General features: G+C 40.5%; 1 protein-coding gene across 3 annotated transcripts in view; it reads right to left on the minus strand.

Moving 5' to 3' along the window:
- LOC114663460 (zinc finger protein 236-like) overlaps positions 1 to 19,319 on the minus strand; it is a 181,934-nt gene that overhangs the window by 143,337 nt on the left and 19,278 nt on the right. For 2 of the 3 annotated variants that reach the window (XM_028817205.2, XM_051935699.1), the window contains exon 2: positions 2,389 to 2,528. In XM_028817205.2, the coding sequence (XP_028673038.1) occupies positions 2,389 to 2,528 (140 nt within the window). Of the gene's footprint in view, positions 1 to 2,388; positions 2,529 to 5,218; positions 5,625 to 19,319 lie in introns of those variants that run through there. The other variant, XM_051935700.1, reaches the window with a different exon arrangement.

Here is a 19,319-nt window from a genome sequence, read left to right on the forward strand (position 1 = left end):
GCCCCACTGGCACCCTAGCAATTATGACAGTGTCTCTCATCCATCCATTATCCAACCCGCTATATTCTAACTGCAGGGTCACGGGGTCTGCTGGAGCCAATCCCAGCCAACACAGGGCACAAGGAAGGAAACAAACCCCAGGCAGGGCGCTAGCCCACCGCAGAGTGTCTCTCATTTCTTCTAATAAAGTTGAGTATAAATCTGCCTAACATGAAATTATAGGAATTTTGACATGAAACCCGAACACACATGTTTTGTTATATTTTTTCATGTACAGTCAGATATACATCTCAAAACAACTTGAAACAAGTTTTAGACAAAAGGCATGTCATATTTAAGGACTGCATAGGTGGACTGGTCATCTTAAGTGTATTGTAGCGCAACACATGACTAAGGTTGGGAAGCATGCATGACTAATTTGTAGATTATATCTCCATTTTTGATTCCATGTTATACGAGGTGTGATCAAAAATTACGGTGAATGTTTTAAAAAAAGAAACTTTTACTGCAGTAAAAGATTTACAACTACTAGTCACCCTCAAAATACTCTCCTCCACTTCGAATACACTTATCCCAACGCTCCTGCCACTTTGCGAAGCAAAGTTGTCTTTAGTTGGGCTGTCATGGCTGCCTGGATGTCCTCAATGGATTGAAATCGTTTGCCTTTCATGGTCATGGTCAATTTAGAGAACAGCCAGAAGTCGCACGGAGCCAGATCCGGCGAATAAGGTGGATGCGGACACAGCGTAATGTTTTTATTCGACAGAAATTGTCATACTAGAAGGGATGTGTGACAAGGAGCATTGTCATGATGAAGAATGAAACCGTTTCAACATTTTCCTCGGTTATTGATGTTGAAGGATGTCCTGATCTTTTCTCGTCTTCAACCGAGTCAGATCCATTACGAAATCGATCAAACCACTTGTAGACAGTCTTAATTGTTGGTGCAGTGTCACCATAAACCGATTTTAGCATCTGATGGGTTTCTTGAGCTTTTTGCAAATTGAAACAAAATTTCATGTTAATGCGTTGCTCGATATCCACTATTAACCACAGACTTGAAAAACACACTTGAACTCAACAGTGGCTCAAAAATGATTGACAGTATCAAACGAGGTGAGACTGGTCACAAACGAGGCTCTAGGATGGACCTGTCAGAACCTGCACTGAATTGTTTTGTGTTGCTCTTGGATGGTGCTCTCCATCAACATTCATCATACTTTTTGATCACACCTCATATATTGCATCATGCGAGTAGTGCAAGGTTAGGATAAATTTGGTGACTGATCAAGGCAAACAATGCCAGAAGAGGAAGAGGAGAACTTAGTGAAAACAACAACCACAGACAGTTCAATAAGAAGTGTGCCACCTTTGAAAATTCTAAGATTTAATACATTAATTTAATTTGCTTCAGGGGTGGATGCTGCAATGCCTTAACCCCCCCACCTCTCCCAGAGCCAGTACCTCTGGATCATTGACTGGGCAATGAAGATTACAAGGAGGGACGCCCACTAATTGTACTGGTACGGGGAACGCTGTAGCCCTATACCTTAAGAGAAATACATTTTTGAAAATACAGAGATGCCTACGGTTCACGAACATAATCCATTCCTGAAGTCTGTTCTTGAACCAATTTGTTCGTAGTCCAAAGAAATTTTTCCCATAAGAAGGTAATGGAATGTAATTAATTGGTTCCCAAGCCCACCAACACGTGAAGACCACGTTCACGCTTTTCAATGATTTCTTTCTTCACTTGTACGGTGATTTTCCTAACCACCTTCTTCTCCTTTTCAACACCACCACCACTCTTCACTGTCTTAGGGGCCATGCTGAAATAGTAACATAAGTTACCATAACAAAGAACACAACACGTGTACAGTAAGAACTAGTATGTACAGTACTGTGCGCACGTCTGACCACGACCAAAGATTGGGAGAGAGTGGGCAGGATGCTTGGATGGTGGGATGCTCTTGCGTCTCTCAGATCATGTGCTTCTCGGATGTGTGGGTACACTCTGTCACCTCGCTGGGGCAGCCATGTGCCGTCCTTTGTCAGCGGAGGCGTCCATTTTGAGAAGCCGGGATTTTGTTCGTCAACCAAAATTTGCTTGTTAACCACGGCAATTTTTTTACAGAATTTTTAGTCGTGAACCAATTTATTCATGAACAGGGGCGTTCGTGAACCGCAGGCATGACGGTAGTATAATCAGTAAATCAACATAACCAACAACCTACAGTATATGAGCGATGATCACCAGTTTCAAAAAACAAAATCTTTGAGTAATTCAGTAAAAAGCGTGCCATATTTAATTACATTAATATACATGAAAAATGAACAAAGACATCATTATCTTAAATGCATTTCATTTCCATCTGTTCCTAATTTTACCTTGTCACTGTGTTCATGCTCCCGTAGATGGCGCTGTAGTAAGCTCTCTTTTGAAAAACACTGGGAACACACTGAACACTTGAAGTCTCGGGAGTCTTGATTATAAACAGGACCCTGAGCATTTGACTCAGCAAGTTCACCTGAGGAAAAAAAAAACACTTTAGTCTTTCAAAATATCACCTTATTCTCAATCTTTAAAGACTTTATTGTTAACAACTACACTTTTTTTCCATATATAGTTTAGGTCTGTAGTAATGTTCACACAGTACAATGAAATTCTTTCTTGGACGTCTCCCACAGACTAATGTCAAAAATGTGAGCCTTGGAAATGTCTAACAGGGAGGGAAACACAGGGGGAAGGTTAAGAATGTGACACAGGAACTAACCACTCTTTCATTTCCACCTTTAGAATGGAGGAAGACCCAGATGAATCATTCTAATGTCATTCTGAGACAATGTCCATGACTCTGTCTCTTCAGCCCACATTACCGTATAACCCAGAATTTGACTGTGGGGTTGGACATCATGGCAGCTAGTGACATAAACTATATTACAGCTATGAGTAATGGCAGTAAAAATGCAGAATGCAGGTTTGATAAGGAAGCTAGGCAGTGGGGGTAAGAGAGATAGAAAAAGAGTGACACAAAGTCTCAGAAACTATTTTCAAAGGAGCCATGGTGGGATGCAGCAAGTTTAATCCAATAAAGTTAGTGTTGGGCTGATTAATCTGTTTTGGATGTTGTCAAGCTATTATATCAAAGCCGGCTATCAGTTTTGTCTATGTAACTGTTCTAATCTTGCATTACGAAAGGTTAGCATTTGTCTTAGTGCTAATTTATACAGATTAATCCAGAAAAACAGTAGTAACATATTTCAAATTATTGCAGTCAGACTTTTACAAATTAAAAACAAAAATCACACACAAAGCACACTATTTTCTCCTTTATTTGTCAGTGTGTCAGCTGTCCTGTCATTGTCAGTGTGTCAGCTGTCCTGTCATTGACTTTCATCAGCTTAATTACGTTTCATAGTGCAGTGAACTAGAAACCCAAGTTTATTCATGGCTTAACACACAGTGTACTACAGCCACACCTACAACTCCAAAATAGTTTTACATTGAATTGAGAATCAATTCTGAAATGAATCAATCGAATTTGAACCAAATTACAAGATTCCCAAAGCTTCCCACTTCTAAAGAAAATTTTAGAGTCAAATGGTCATTTGGCTGCGTGGGTTTCCTCCCACAGTCCAAAGGCATGCAGGTTAGGTGGATTGGCGATCCTAAAGTGGCCCTAGTGTGTGCTTGGTGTGTGGGTGTGTTTGTGTGTGTCCTGAGGTGGGTTGGCACCCTGCCCAGGATTGGTTCCCTGCCTTGTGCTCTGTGTTGGCTGGGATTGGCTCCAGCAGACCCCCGTGACCCTGTGTTCGGATTCAGCGGGTTGGAAAATGGATGGATGGATGGTCATTTGGAAGCAGCTGTGTGAATGTTAGGTTAACAGAAGAATGGCTTTGTGTGTGTGTGTGTGCATGTGTGTGTATGTTTGTCCTGTGAAACAGTAATAACAATAGTAATAATAATAATCCATCCATCCATTATCCAACCCGCTACATCCTAACTACAGGGTCACGGGGGTCTGCTGGAGCCAATCCCAGCCAACACAGGGCGCAAGGCAGGAAACAAACCCCGGGCAGGACACACACACCCACACACCAAGCACACACTAGGGACAATTTAGGATCGCCAATGCACCCAACCTGCATGTCTTTGGACTGTGGGAGGAAACCGGAGTACCCGGAAGAAACCCATGCAGACACGGGAAGAACATGCAACCTTCACGCAGGGTGGACCTGGGAAGTGAACCTGGGTCTCTTAACTGCAAGGCAGCAGAGCTACCCACTGCGCCACCATGCCGGCCAATAATAATAATATTATTTATATAGCACCTTTCCCATTCTCAAAGTGCTTCACAGAAATTCAGAATGAACAATTGGGCATATACAACACTGGATACAAACATTATCCACATAAAACACTAAATAAAGATAAATACAGGATATACAAAGCTTTGCATTAGAATAAGAAACAAGAGAATAAAATACAAATACAGTACTCCAAGAAAACTCTGAACGAACAACATGATCTGTGATGCAATTATCAGGGCCTTGCATCTCATGCCACATAAGCTGGATATAATTCAGTTTTACTAAACATTACATTCATAAATACATCACTTGTGCATTTAATCTCCAACTTTTTCAAATTTACTTTTGAGTAAATCTAACAACAATCAATATTTTAGTCTAAAACAACAAAGAAATAAAGGAATTGGCAAATACGTTCATACAATACTAATCTCAGAAAACAAAATTGATAAAAACTACCTCTGTGATAGTAAAAAAAAAAAAATTTAATTTAAAAAAACACATACTTTGTTATAAAATGCTTTTTGTTATGTTATTAAATGAAATGCTACCATGCATGCACAAAAAAACATCCAAAAAAAATTTCATGTACGATACCTCTAATCCAACTTTGAATTCCTACTCAGTCTGTAATCCATTGATACAGAAAACAAACTCGAGAATGCCATTCTATCCTTGTCAATTCCATTTAACTTTAATAAGCACATACAAGAATAGAAGTTGTTTTTACAGTATACTGCACTCTTCATAGTATTGCCTGGCTCAGACAAGCCACAGAATAGAAACCTATCAGTTACCTATCAGTTAAACATTCAAACCACACACAAGTTCAAATATAAAGCCCATAAGTAAAAGTGCCCATTAAAATTTACAGGAGATGAGATAAAGAGATAAAAAGTGATTTTACCTCGGTGGAATTTGACTCCAGGGTGAACACAAAAACACCTTTTATATTACTGCCCCTGACCTGCCTTGCAGCAGACCATTTAAATAATAATAACAATAATACATTTTATAATTATAGATAAATGTGAGAGGAAATCCACATTATTATTATTTTTTTTTTTTTTTTAGTTTGATATACTTTGTTAATCCGCATGATGAAATTTTCTTTTTGCATGCCCTTTTGGAGGTCACATCATCCCTGGTACAATTTTTAATAACCAAAATTAAGAGTTCTAAAGAGTAGGCATCCTAAACTAGATTTAGTTCCAGAGGCTGAAGGCTATGCCAAATGCTCCTTCTGTAACAACACTGGCCAGCTTTGCTTTACTATTGAATGTTGCTTGCAGTCACATGACTGCTGTGTTTACTTTATTGCACTGTTTTCCCTCTTATCTGTCGGTTATAGACTAATGGTTGTGCAATGTGTAAATTTAGTAGGCAAAGTGACTTTTCACTTTGATAAGTGACGATTCCTTGAGTGATGAAATGTTACAATACAACAAAGTAAAGCTATTTCCACCTACAATTCTTTTGCACAGACCTCAATTGTTATTTTTTAGATAGATAGATAGATAGATAGATAGATAGATAGATAGATAGATAGATAGATAGATAGATAGATAGATAGATAGATAGATAGATAGATAGATAGATAGATAGATAGATAGATAGATAGATAGATAGATAGATAGATAGATACTTTATTAATCCCAAGGGGAAATTCACATACTCCAGCAGCAGCATATTGATAAAAAACAATATTAAATTAAAGAGTGATAACAATGCTATAAAAGACAATAACTTTTGTATAATGTTAATGTTTACCCATCCATCCATCCATCCATTTTCCAACCCGCTGAATCCGAACACAGGGTCACGGGGGTCTGCTGGAGCCAATCCCAGCCAACACAGGGCACAAGGCAGGAAACAATCCCGGGCAGGGTGCCAACCCACCGCAGGACACACACAAACACTAGGGCCAATTTAGAAACGCCAATCCACCTAACCTGCATGTCTTTGGACTGTGGGAGGAAACCGGAGCGCCCGGAGGAAACCCACGCAGACACGGGGAGAACATGCAAACTGCACGCAGGGTGGACCCGGGAAGCGAACCCGGGTCTCCTAACTGCGAGGCAGCAGCGCTACCACTGCACCACCGTGCCGCCCGCCGAGTGGAATTGAAGAGTTGCATAGTGTGGGGGAGGAACGATCTCCTCAGTCTGTCAGTGGAGCAGGACAGAGACTATGCATAAAAGGAATAAAAGGCATTTTTCGAAAGCATATGTAAGATGACTGCAAAAAAGAGTTAAGGCCATGTCATACTATCTGACTTTTTCCTGCAGTTTTCAGTCTCAGATTTTATTTATGTACACAATCTTAGAGAGAAGGGGGCAGTTGTGGCTCACTCCCGTGACCGCAAGTCATACAGGCTGATATATCCAGTGTCTCAGTCTAACCAATCTCAGACTCGTTCCAATAAAATCAAACTGTTTTGTCTTAAGTTGTGTGTTTGGGGTGTGACTGTGAGCAGAGACCCAGTTAGCATTCACCTGGAAGTACAAGAATTTAAAAAGTATTCAGACCCCTTCAATTCTACACCCTTTATTGTGCTGTAAATGTAATTTTAAATTGATAAATTAGCCATTTTTGGCCATCAATCTACACTCAGTAACACATAATTACAAGGTGAAAACATTTTTTCAGAGAAGTTTGCAAATTTTTTTAAAATGAAAAACTGAAATCTCTCACACCTTGTATATAAAGAAGCAATGAGAAATAAGGAGCATGGCTGCTTTGGACCTCAGATACAGAAGAGAGGATCATCTGTTTGATGTCTCATGTTTTACATACCATAACAGAATGGGGAAAAAAAAAAGAAAAAAGAGAGCAGAGATTACAGCTGAACTCTCCATACATGTTAAACCTTCACACAGACACATTCTCCATCAGATGACACGTTATTGGCTGTCAGAAAATGGGTTGAGCTGGTGACATGTCCAGTGACATGTCCAGTGATTTCTAAATATGTAAACAGGCATACTTAGGTAGACAAGATTAGAAACGGAGGTCGTCATGTTTGACATCCCCTCTGACTATAAGTCGTGCAATGTGACATTGACTTTAAGTTAACAGTGATACTGTTATCTGTAAAAACTACAGTCCAGTGCAAATGTAAACTTATTCTTCTTCTAGATATTGTGTAATAGTCCAATCTATATATATATATATATAAAATCTAATGTCCGTCTGTCTGTATGTCTGTTCGCTTTTCACGAGAGAATAACTTAACAGATTTAGATGTTTTTTTTTTTATTAATTTGCTTGAACATTTCGGTTTATTTTGTGACTTCTCTCATCTATCATAGTTCACTTGCTGTACTGATTTATTTGCGCAAATCCGAGAGACACTCAGTGGGTCGAGTGGAGGGGGGCAGAGCCATCCTCACTTACACGCCAGCCTCCATTCGAGTCGCTCTACCTCTCGCCACGTGTTGAAGCGTACCTTGCCTCTGTTTAGCTAGTGATACCTGTTTGTTCAACAGACATTATCATCTACAGATTGTTCAGGAGTTAACGTTTGACGTTTTTGAGAGAGAAATCAGAGCTACGTGTGTTTTAGAGGGTAGCTGCTGATTGGCAGAAATATCATGGCCATATGGTTTTCTCCCCATGTGGGGGACGCTCTCCCATCAGAACTGAACACGATCAGATACAGTGCCAACGTTTGACGCTGGAGTGTACTTACCTTCCACTTGGCCAGAATTATTTATTTTTTTTATTGACTTTTAAAGTTTGTCCTGTTTCACTACTACGTGGGTGGACCCGCGGGGGGACAGCTAGTTATTTTACAAACGGAAATTCAAATGTTTAAGTGTAAGACTTTTTTTTTCAAATTTATAGAAACATCACTTTGAGTGTGAATTTTGGATCCTGTAGATCTCTATAAGAGCCCTTCTCCAGGTTTTTCTAGTCTGGCTTCTACATGACAAAAAGAAAAGTATTGTGTTAATTGGAAATTCTAAATTGAACCTGTGTGGATGTGTTCATAGGTAATCTCTATGATAGCCTCATGCAGGCTGGTTTTTTACCATGTGCCTCAAAGATGCTCAGATAGTCTCTGGATTCTAAACTGAATTAAGTGGATTTGAGAATATCATCTATATTATGAATTTATTAATACAGACAACACTGATGATACATTGTTAATAGTACAGTGGTGCAGTAGTAGCACTGCTGCCTTGCAACAAGGAGACTGGAGCTAACGTCAAAGGTGCTCCCTGCACGGAGTTTAAATGTTCTCCCCATGTCTTCATGAGTTTTGTGCTACAGTCCAAAGACATGCAGGTCTGGTGAATTGGTGTGGGTAAATTGGCCATACTGTGTGTGTGTGTGTTTTCACTCTGTGATGGACTGGCGCTGTGTCCAGTGATTGTTCCTGCCTTGATCGTTATGCTTGCCGGGATAGGATCCGGCTTCCCTGAAACCCTGCTCTGGATAACAGTGTATTACGAATATGGATGGATGGATAATGGCTGAAAATAATAAAAAAAATACAAATTTGTTTTTTTTTTAATTAGCCAGGCCTCCATTGCTCGCCTATAGCTGGTCAAAATGCTGCTACTCGATTTTTTAACTGGTACAAGCAAGCATGAGCACGTTACCCCAATTTTGGTTTCCCTTCACTGGCTTCCAGTTCGTTTTTGAATCCATTTTAAGAATCCTGTATTTGTTTTTAAATCCTATAATGGTTGTGCCCCATTTTATCTGTCAGAACTGCTGCACCCTTATGTACCATCCTGCTCTCTCAGGTCAGCAGAGCAGATGCTTTTACTTATTCCTAATGATGCAAACTTAGGCAGGCTTCTTACACTTGCCGTCTTTAAATCTCATTTAAAAACACACTTTTACTCCCTGGCCTTTAACCCAGTGTGATATGTTGACGATCTGTGTACTTTTTAATTATGAATTTCTTCAGCTCTTATGTATTTCTGTTTCTTTTACCCTCTGGTTATTGTGTCTTATATGTTGGGTTTTATTGTATAGCACTTTGGTCAGCCTTGATGTTGTTTTTAAAGTGCTTTATAAATAAATACATACATACATACAGTCATATGAAAAAGTTTGGGAACCCCTCTTAATTCTTTGGATTTTTGTTTCTCATTGGCTGAGCTTTCAAAGTAGCAACTTCCTTTTAATATCTGACATGCCTTATGGAAACAGTAGGATTTCAGCAGAGACATGAAGTGTATTGGATTAACAGAAAATATGCAATATGCATCATAACAAAATTAGACAGGTGCATAAATTTGGGCACCCCAACAGAGATATGACATCAATACTTAGTTGTGCCTCCTTTTGCTAATCTAACAGCCTCTAGACGCTGTCCTCCTATAGCCTTTGATGAGTGTCTGGATTCTGGATGGAAGTATTTTTGACCATTCTTCATGCAAAATCTCTCCAGTTCAGTTCAATTTGATGGCTGCCGAGCATGGACAGCCTGCTACAAATCATCCCATAGATTTTCGATGATATTCAAGTCAGGGGACTGTGACGGCCATTCCAGAACTTTGTACTTCTCCCTCTGCATGAATGCCTTTGTAGATTTCCAATTGTGTTTTGGGTCATCGTCTTATTGGAATATCCAACCCCTGCATAACTTCAACTTTGTGACTGATGCTTGAACATTATCCTGAAGAATTTGTTGATATTGGGTTGAATTCATCCGACCCTCGACTTTAACAAGGGCCCCAGTCCCTGAACTAGCCACACAGCCCACCCCACAGCATGATGGAATCTCCACCAAATTTGACAGTAGGTAGCAGGTGTTTTTCTTGGAATGCGGTGTTCTTTTTCCGCCATGCAAAGCGCTTTTTGTTCTGACCAAATAAGTCAATTTTTGTCTCATCAGTCCAAAGCACTTTGTACCAAAATGAATCTGGCTTGTCTAAATGAGCATTGACATACAACAAGCGACTCTGTTTGTGGCGTGAGTGCAGAAAGGGCTTCTTTCTCATCACCCTGCCACACAGATGTTCTTTGTGCAAATTGCGCTGAATTGTAGAATGATGTACAGATACACCATCTGCAGTAAGATGTTCTTGCAGGTCTTTGGAGGTGATCTGTGGGTTGTCTGTCACCATTCTCACAATCCTGCTCATATGCCGCTCCTGTATTTTTCTTGGCCTGCCAGACCTGCTGGGTTTAACAGCAACTGTGCCTGTGGCCTTCCATTTCCTGATTCCATTCCTTACAGTTGAAACTGACAGTTTAAACCTCTGAGATGGCTTTTTGTAGCCTTCCCCTAAACTAGGAGACTCAACAATCTTTGTTTTCAAATCTTTTGAGAGTTGTTTTGAAGATCCCATGCTGTCACTCTTCAGAGGAGAGTCAAAGGGAAGGAAGCACAACTTGCGATTGACCACCTTAAATACCTTTATATCTCATGATTGGACACACCTGTCTATGAAGTTCCAGGCTTAACAAGCTCATCCAACCAATTTGGTGTTGCAAGTAATCAGCATTGAGCAGTGCAAGGCATTCAAATCAACAAAATGACAAGGGGACCCACATTTGTGCACAGCCAGTTTTTCACATTTGATTTGATTTCATACAACTAAATACTGCGCTACTAAAAATCTTTGTTTGGAAAACACCCCAGTAGTCAGTTGTTCCTAGGAAATGAAAGACATACCACTGTTATCTTTTTTGTTGAAAGGAGAGTCAATTATTATGCAGGCTGAGAGGGGTTCCCAAACTTTTTCATATGACTGTACATACATAAATTTATTATTATTTGTAATATGCACCTTGTGGTCTAAAATGTAATGGTAAGCAAATATTTTCATTTTCCCAGTCATTGTTATGTAAAACTCTTTTCCAGCTACTGATATATACAACCACATTTTGTTGCTTTCAGACTGTCTCATTCACATGATTCCAGACCTTAATTTATGGTTAAAAGCACATTCTCTAGACATTCATTCATTTTCAAAAAGATTGTACCAGTGTAGAATAAATGAATACATATAACTCACCAATGTCAAATAAAAACAAAACATGCTGTTATGTGGAATATTTATTATTTCCAAACAGATATTAACTACCAGTCAGCTTTATAATTGAGAAAAGATCATTTATGTGATTGTAACTAATGAACAGACTAATAAAAACACAAACACTACATGCTGTATATTGGCAACACAGAAACACCAATAAAGAGCTTCAAGCCATTGCTAATTTTGTCTTTCAATTTCAGCACAATGCACAAGGAACATAAAACATTTAGTCTCCTTGTTTGTTCCACTTAAGACACCTTTTCAGATTTTCAATAGATGGTATTTAGAGTTAGCAGTAGCACTGATGGATGTGAAACATATAAATTGCCCCCACTAATTACTCAAACTAGCTTCCTAACTGGAAGCCAGTTTGTGCTTTTAATGGTTTATGTTTTTTTTAATTTATCTATTTACAAGGGGGCTCCGCCCCCTGCTCGCTTTGCTCGCCTACCCCCGGTGTTGGGTAACCCGAAATACATTGATGAATGTATGAGATATGTTTGTAGCTCCGTTAGTCGAGCTGTTTGGTTTTGGAGCCGAGACAGTTTTTCTTCCGCGGTTTCAGACGCATGTTGTAGGCGCTGACGTCTATTGTTTTTGTCCATGCGGGCTCGTGTTTGTAGCTCCGTTAGTGGAGCTGTATAGTTTTGGAGCCGTGATCGTGACTCCATTAGTTCTCCGTTGTTTACCGTCAGTAATATGAATAATTGAACTTACTGTTAATACGGAGCGGTTTCTGTGGTTGTACTGTTAATAATGCATCACTGTAATGTGATTCACTTATGCTGTATAGTTTGGACGTATGAGGATGACGTACGTTCAATACGGAGCATTCGTTTATTCTTATTACAGTTTGGACGTGTGAGGATGACGTACGTTTAAAACGGAGCGTTCGTTTATTCTTATTACGCATTGTAGGCGCCTTTGGCTTTCGTACTAACTCGCGCCTTCCGTACTATTATGCTGTGTATGGTGGACCTTTGTGGACTCCGTACTTTTTCCCATTTCACTCTGGGGCGGGGGGCTGAATCCTCTTTTTTGTGTGGCTGTGTCGTTACCTATGGGCGCGTTGCCTCATTTCTTATTTACGTTAGTTGAGCTCCTTTGTTTTTGAGCCGTGACGCGTTGCAGGCGCTTATTTACGTTAGTTGAGCTAATATTATACCTCCAGTGCCGTGTGTGTGTTTCATGTGGTAGTCGTTGTAGGCGCATGCGCCCTCCGTACTATCTCGGGTTTGACTATGCTGTGTTTTGTGGACGTTTGGGGACGCCGTACTCTCTCCGGTTTGATTGTGGAGTGGGACGCCGAAGCCTGTTGTGTTTGTTTTGTCTGTGAGTACTCATATTATTGTATTACTATAATGTGATTCACATATGCTGTGGAGTCCGTATCTCTGGGGCTTCTGTACCATCTCGGGGGTCTGCCTGCGGTGTGTTAGACGCGCGTTGTAGGCGCCCGCACCTTCCGTACTATGTCGGGTTTGACTATGCTGTGTAGTGTGGACGGTTAGGGTTCCGTATTGTCTGTGCTCGTTGCATTATTTCGTGTTTCCGTTAGTTGAGCTGTCGGCGCCTGCGCACTATGTCTCCTGCGTCCATGGGCATGCCATGTACCTGCGTCCATATCCGGTTTATTCTCGGTTAGTAATATGGATTTTTTAAACTGTGTGACTTCTATCTACTTTCTTTCAACTACACCAGAAAACCCTCTGAGAAATACAACCAGGTAGGTCCGTGTGTGTAGACAAGTAACCAGCTCACTGTCGACATTGCTGGTGTACCTGCCTACCATTTGTACTTTTTGGGTTGGTTATTAATATAAGATAAGCAGTCTACTGGCACACCCCAACAACCAGCTGTTTTGAAAAGAGGAATGCTTAGTATTTGTTTTTTTTTCACACTTTCTAAATATTGTATTCAAGGAAAAATGTTTTGATATATACACAGAGAATAATGGAAAATCTAGTAGCTACATTGTGAAACCAACTATGGTATATAAATCTTTAAACAAAAAAGTTAATATGAAATGTCCAATGATTGAATAAACAGATATGTACTTAAATATACAATTCCCATACAAAACTATCAGGCATCTTCTTATATAATACGGTACTGTGGCTGTCCGTTTGTCTGTCCAGGATTTTCAATCACCTTGTAGCTCGCAAACCATTTGACCTGTTGACCTGACATTTGGTACATGTATACTACTATCCACTTTCAGGGTGATGATTGACCTCCAAGGTTATTCCTCTTTTTATTTATATTTTATTGCAGAATCAACTCTCGGAAGCGGCCAGCCATGCGGTACATGCGTATGGGTGCCGTTCTCATCCCTGTCTCTTCATATCTGAAATCATTCTTGAGGCAGATTGATGACTTAAGTGCCAGCTTAAGTGAAAAATTAAAGAAAACGTACTAAGTAATTGCAACACAAACACTGACTTAATCAGTTTTAACGCGAAAAGATGCCGACAAACGAAGAGAAGAAGCGGGCTGCTAGGGTAGAGAAAAGAAGAGCAGCTCAGGAAACAGCAAGCACATCAACCTCTGAGCAAACGAATGGTAAACGTTCAGAGAAAGAGAATGAAAACTAGGAATGCTCAAGTCAAGTGTATTCACTGCACGATAACCATTACTAGTATTATCTCATCCATCCATCCATTATCCAGCACACTATATCCTAGCCACAGGGTCACGGGGTACTGGTATTATTATATTTACTTATTATACTGCATAATAAAAACTTCTGATACAGAAATTTACCATGTAATTAAGCCCTCTTTTTTTTCCTTCCTTCAACAGCGGCAGTTTGTTTCTAATTAAGAAACTTGCTAAAATAAAAGACTGCAACCACTGCAAACTCAGCATGAGAATCCAGTAAACTCCCATACCACTCCTCAGGCACAGGCATATCATGTTTATAGCCCTTTAAATTTGGTGAAGTTTCTCTTTAATCCAAACAATGCAATTAAACAATGTTATTTTATTCGAATTTCACTTGTTGCTGTGTTATCTGTTATACTTTTTCCTTCAAGTAAGCTGACCAAATTTGAATGGTGTTAATTGTTATGATTTATCACATCTAACCATGTGAATTGTAGCTTTAATCATTTGACTACACTCATTTTAATCCAAAGATTATTCAGAAGTCACTTCTGCTAACTTACAACTACTCTACAAGCATTCATTGGCAATTACAGAACTTTTAAATTTTTCTCATTTTCCCATCTACCTTAACAAAAGGGTAATTGTCTGTGTGTACGTCCAGTTGCTATGTTTCTGTCAATCCAAGAGATGGTCCATCACAATCATTTTTAGTAATAAGATGCATTGCATTTGTCATTCCAATAGATGGTGCATCACACTCGGACGGGCTGGTCTGAGTATTTCAGAAACTGCTGATCTGCCAAGTTTTCACACACCACCATCTCTAGGGTTTGCAGATAATGGTCTGAAAAGGGAAAATGTCCATTGAGCAGCAGTTCTCTGGGCGAAAATGAACTGATAGAATAGCACCAGTAACTCAAATAAGCACTCATTACAAGTGAGGTAGGCAGAAAAGCAGCTCTGAACAGACAACACGTCAAACCTTGAAGCAGGAGGGCTACAGCAGTAGGAGACCACACCAGGTGTCACTCCTGTCATCTAAGAACAGGCAACTGAGGCTACAATTCACACAGGCTCAACAAAATTTGATAATAGAAGACTGGAAAAAGGTAGCCTGGTCTGATGAGTGTCGATTTCTGCTGCAACATTCTGGTGGGAGGGTCAGAATTTGGCATCAACAACATGAAAGCATGGATCCATCCTGCCTTGTATTAATGGTTTAGGCTGGTGGTGGTGTAATGGTGGGGGGGTATTTCTTGGCACACTTTGGGCCCCTTAGTACCAATTGAGCATCATTTAACTGCCACAGCCTACCTGAGACTTGTTGCTGGCCATGTCCATCCCTTTATGACCAAAGTGTACCCATCTTCTGATGGTTACTTCCAGCAGGATAACGTGGCATGTCATGAAGCTCAAATCACTTCTTGCACATGACAGTGAGTTCACTGGACTCAAATGGCCTCCACAGTCACCAGATCTCAATTCAATAGAACACCTTTGGGATGTGGTGGAACAGATCAGATTCACTTCACAGATGTGCAGCCGACAAATCTGCAGCAATTGTGTGATGCATCATGTCAATATGGACCAAAATCCCTGAGGAATGTTTCCAGCACCTTGTTGAATACATGTCACAAAGAATTACGGCGAAAAAGGGAAGTTCTGAAGGGAAAAGGGCATCCAGTCCGGAACTAGCAAGGTGTACCTATTAAAGTGGCTGGTTAGTGCAATATACACACACACACACACACACACATATATATATATATATATACACACATACACAGTTTCATGCAATAGTTGGCATTTAAAAGTAAAAATATTAAAAACATTTTGACAGCAAAGAAACTAAAAATGTGGCATTTTTATGAAAATGGTAATGTACAGTTATTAGATAGATAGATATTTACCTGATCAAATGCAAAAAAAAATAATAAAAAGTATTTTTTTTAAATTTGGATGTCAGTAGCCATTGTGCCCAAGGAACCAAGTTACCCAAACTATTTGATAACACTTCAGTAATTATTTACCACTCTGATGCTGATCTTTCTGATCATAAAATAGGTCATTACGATAGCAAATGATGAGAAGAATTCATAATTAGTTGCAGAATTATGGTATTTGAGGGTTCATATAGTGTGCCTCTTTCTCTTGCACGATTTGGCTCAAAAACGAATCAGCACATCGTCACCTCATAACAGGCTTACGTTTCGAGTTTGGTATTTTTCCATTCAGCCGTTTTAGCTGTAGACCGTGCTGAAGAAACTGTGGCACACACACCATCATCAAGATATTGATGTTTTCGGTATCAGTTGAAAACCGGAGTTCAAAATTTTTGACGAATCTTAAGCTTTCGCTCCTCCCCCATAGATAATAGGTTATGGTGGGGTAGGGTGCAAAGCAATAAAAGAATATATGTGGCATTTCCAAACGTTTGGCCACCCTTTCAGTTGAAAGGTCTCAGATTTTGCTTGTCATTAGTTTGGTCAAGAATTCTTATCAAGAACTGTCAGCTGATGAGCCTAATAAATTCTTTGAATCCTCAAATATTGTACAACACTCAATGACCACGGACTCTAAGCAACTGAGTGAGGATTAGAAAATCTATATATATAATTCACTAAGCTGCCGACAAGTAGCCACCCATGGAAAGCACGCAAGTAGCCACCCATGGAAAGCACGTAAGACAGCCACGCCCACCAACTCTAAGACCATTGGATACGACGACAACTCGCCGAGCCACGCCCACCACCTCGGACGCAGCACCTCACAACACAGGGCGTCATTCACGTTCGTTTCTGCTAGACTCCACATGCACCTTTGAGCCACGTTGACTTTTCATTATTCTTTTTGGTTATGATGCACGCACCACCATCGCAAACTGTTTTACACGCCATGGTCTTAGAGTTGGTGGGCGGGTCTCCGTGAGTTGCTCTTGCGAGCGGGCACATGACCAGGCGGTGTGTATGCTTTGAGAACGAGGGTGGACGCGGCAGGACCATGTAAGAAGAGGCATGTTTGTCGCGGATGTGAATCGCTGAATGAGCGTGCGACGGCGGTCCTCCAATTGTCATTCATGGACAATTGTATGTTTCCCTCTCAAAACACAATGAAGGAAGCAGTCTTTAAAAACCAATAAGCCCTGTGCCTCTGTTTCATTAGCGTCTCACCTGCTTCACCGATGCAGGCCCTGCAACAGTCGAGACGCTCTCTCAGCAGCTGACCTTCTACACAAGCTGTGTGTGTGTGTGGGTGGGTGGGTGTTAGTTAATTAGTTACTCAACGATTTCAAGATTTAATATGCACAAGCGGTAACACTGCAAAAGCAGCCCAAACCAGAAAAGACGGCTGGCAAAAAGTGGCCAACAAATTAAACGTGTGTGCATTGTACTTACTGAAAGGAGCGTTACGGATTTTGCAAATGTTCATTTTTTTCCCTCCTTTTAGACAACTGTGTCTTTCCGGAAGTGTTCAGCCATCAATAAATAATTATGCGGCGTTTGCCTGCAGGAACACGTGCAGCGAGCGAGCGAGAGAGAGAGCAAGAGCGAGCGACACACACACACATACAGGCACGCACGCGAGAGAGAGAACGCTGGACACATAAGAATAATAATACTTTGTTACATTGATATAGCGGTGTTCTCAGTATTCAAAGCGCTATTCACACAGGGAGGAACCCGGGAAGCAAACCCACAATTTTCCAGAGTCTCCTTACCGCAAAGCAGCAGCACTACTACAGTGCCACAAGGCAGTTAAAGAATGCACCGGGCTCGATTTTGTTTTCACTTCTGTTTACAGCGATCGTGTCGGGCCCTGTGCCACTGTTTCATTAGCGTCTCACCTGCTTCACCGATGCAGGCCCTGCAACAGTCGAGACACTCTCTCAGCAGCTGACCTTCTACACAAGCTGTGTAGGTGGGTGGGTGTTAGTTAGTTAATTAGTTACTCAAACGATTTCAAGATTTAATATGCACAAGCGGTAACACTGCAAAAGCAGCCCAAACCATAAAAGACGGCTGGCAAAAAGTGGCCGACAAATTAAACGCGTGTGCATTGTACTTACTGAAAGCAGCGTTGCGGATTTTGCAAATGTTAATTTTTTTTCCCTCCTTTTAGACAACTGTGTCTTTCCGGAAGTGTTCAGCCATCAATAAATAATTATGCGGCGTATGCCTGCAGGAGCACGTGCAGCGAGCGAGAGAGAGAACAAGCGACACACACACACATACACGAGCGCGCTGGACACATAAGAATAATAATACTTCGTTATATTGATATAGCGGTGTTCTCAGTATTCAAAGCGCTATCCACACAGGGAGGAACCGGGAAGCGAACTCACAATCTTCCAGAGTCTCCTTACTGCAAAGCAGCAGCACTACTACAGCGCCACAAGGCAGTTAAAGAATGCACCGGGCTCGATTTTGTTTTCACTTCTGTTTACAGCGATCGGGTCATAGATAGCATTGTTGCAATGTTACTTTTCTTGGTGGCTTATTACATTACGGATGTTTCACATGTTCATGGTTTCCCCTGTGCTTAAAAGACATTAAAAAAGTGTTTCTCAACTGTGACTCCGGAACCTCACAGTACGCAAGCTACATTAAGCATCAACAACGAAGACCCGGTACACCTTAATCTACAAGTACTGACAACTGTGTCGTTCAGGAAGTGTTCACCCATCAATACATAATTATGCGGCCGCGGGTTGGCTAGTAATAAATATATTGATATCTACAAAGATATAAATGAAAAGGAAAAAAATAAGAAATCAAAGCACTTCCAGCTAACAATTTCCACAGTCTGACATGTCATTAAGAAATGTCAAATCATAAGGAACTGAAGGTGTCAAGACGAGATCTGCAAGACCAAAAAAAGTGGCAGATGGAACACGTTGCAGAAGGTTAAGCAAAACCCCCATATAACTGCAAGGGACTTGCTGAGAAAGGAGAGGTGCTGCCCCTCCAAACCTTCAGTGTTACTTAAAAGGACAAGGCCTTCATGGAAAGACCGTAAGAAGAAAACATTACCTGCAATCTCATCACAAACAAACAACATCTTAATCATGCAAAACAACAACCATTCCTCCTTATTTATTGGACAAGAGTTCTGTATTCAATTCAAAAGGTCAGTCTCACGAGGCATTAGTTTACTGTTTATGATGTGCACTGGTTATTCTGAAAGACTGAAAGAATCATTTTATAAATATTTTAGCAAACATGCATGTGATTGGCACATGACCAGATAACTGACAATTGGATTATGCAACACGAGTAAAGTGAGAGATTTTTTTCTTTTTTCCCCCTCATGGATATATTTCATATCTTTTTTCCTCTTGTTCAGCTTTGGCTTATATCATAAACCTTTTTCAGTTTATTCTGCATTAAAACTTGAGATTAC

This window comes from Erpetoichthys calabaricus, chromosome 13, assembly GCF_900747795.2.
Source record: "Erpetoichthys calabaricus chromosome 13, fErpCal1.3, whole genome shotgun sequence".
Lineage (NCBI taxonomy): Eukaryota > Metazoa > Chordata > Cladistia > Polypteriformes > Polypteridae > Erpetoichthys > Erpetoichthys calabaricus.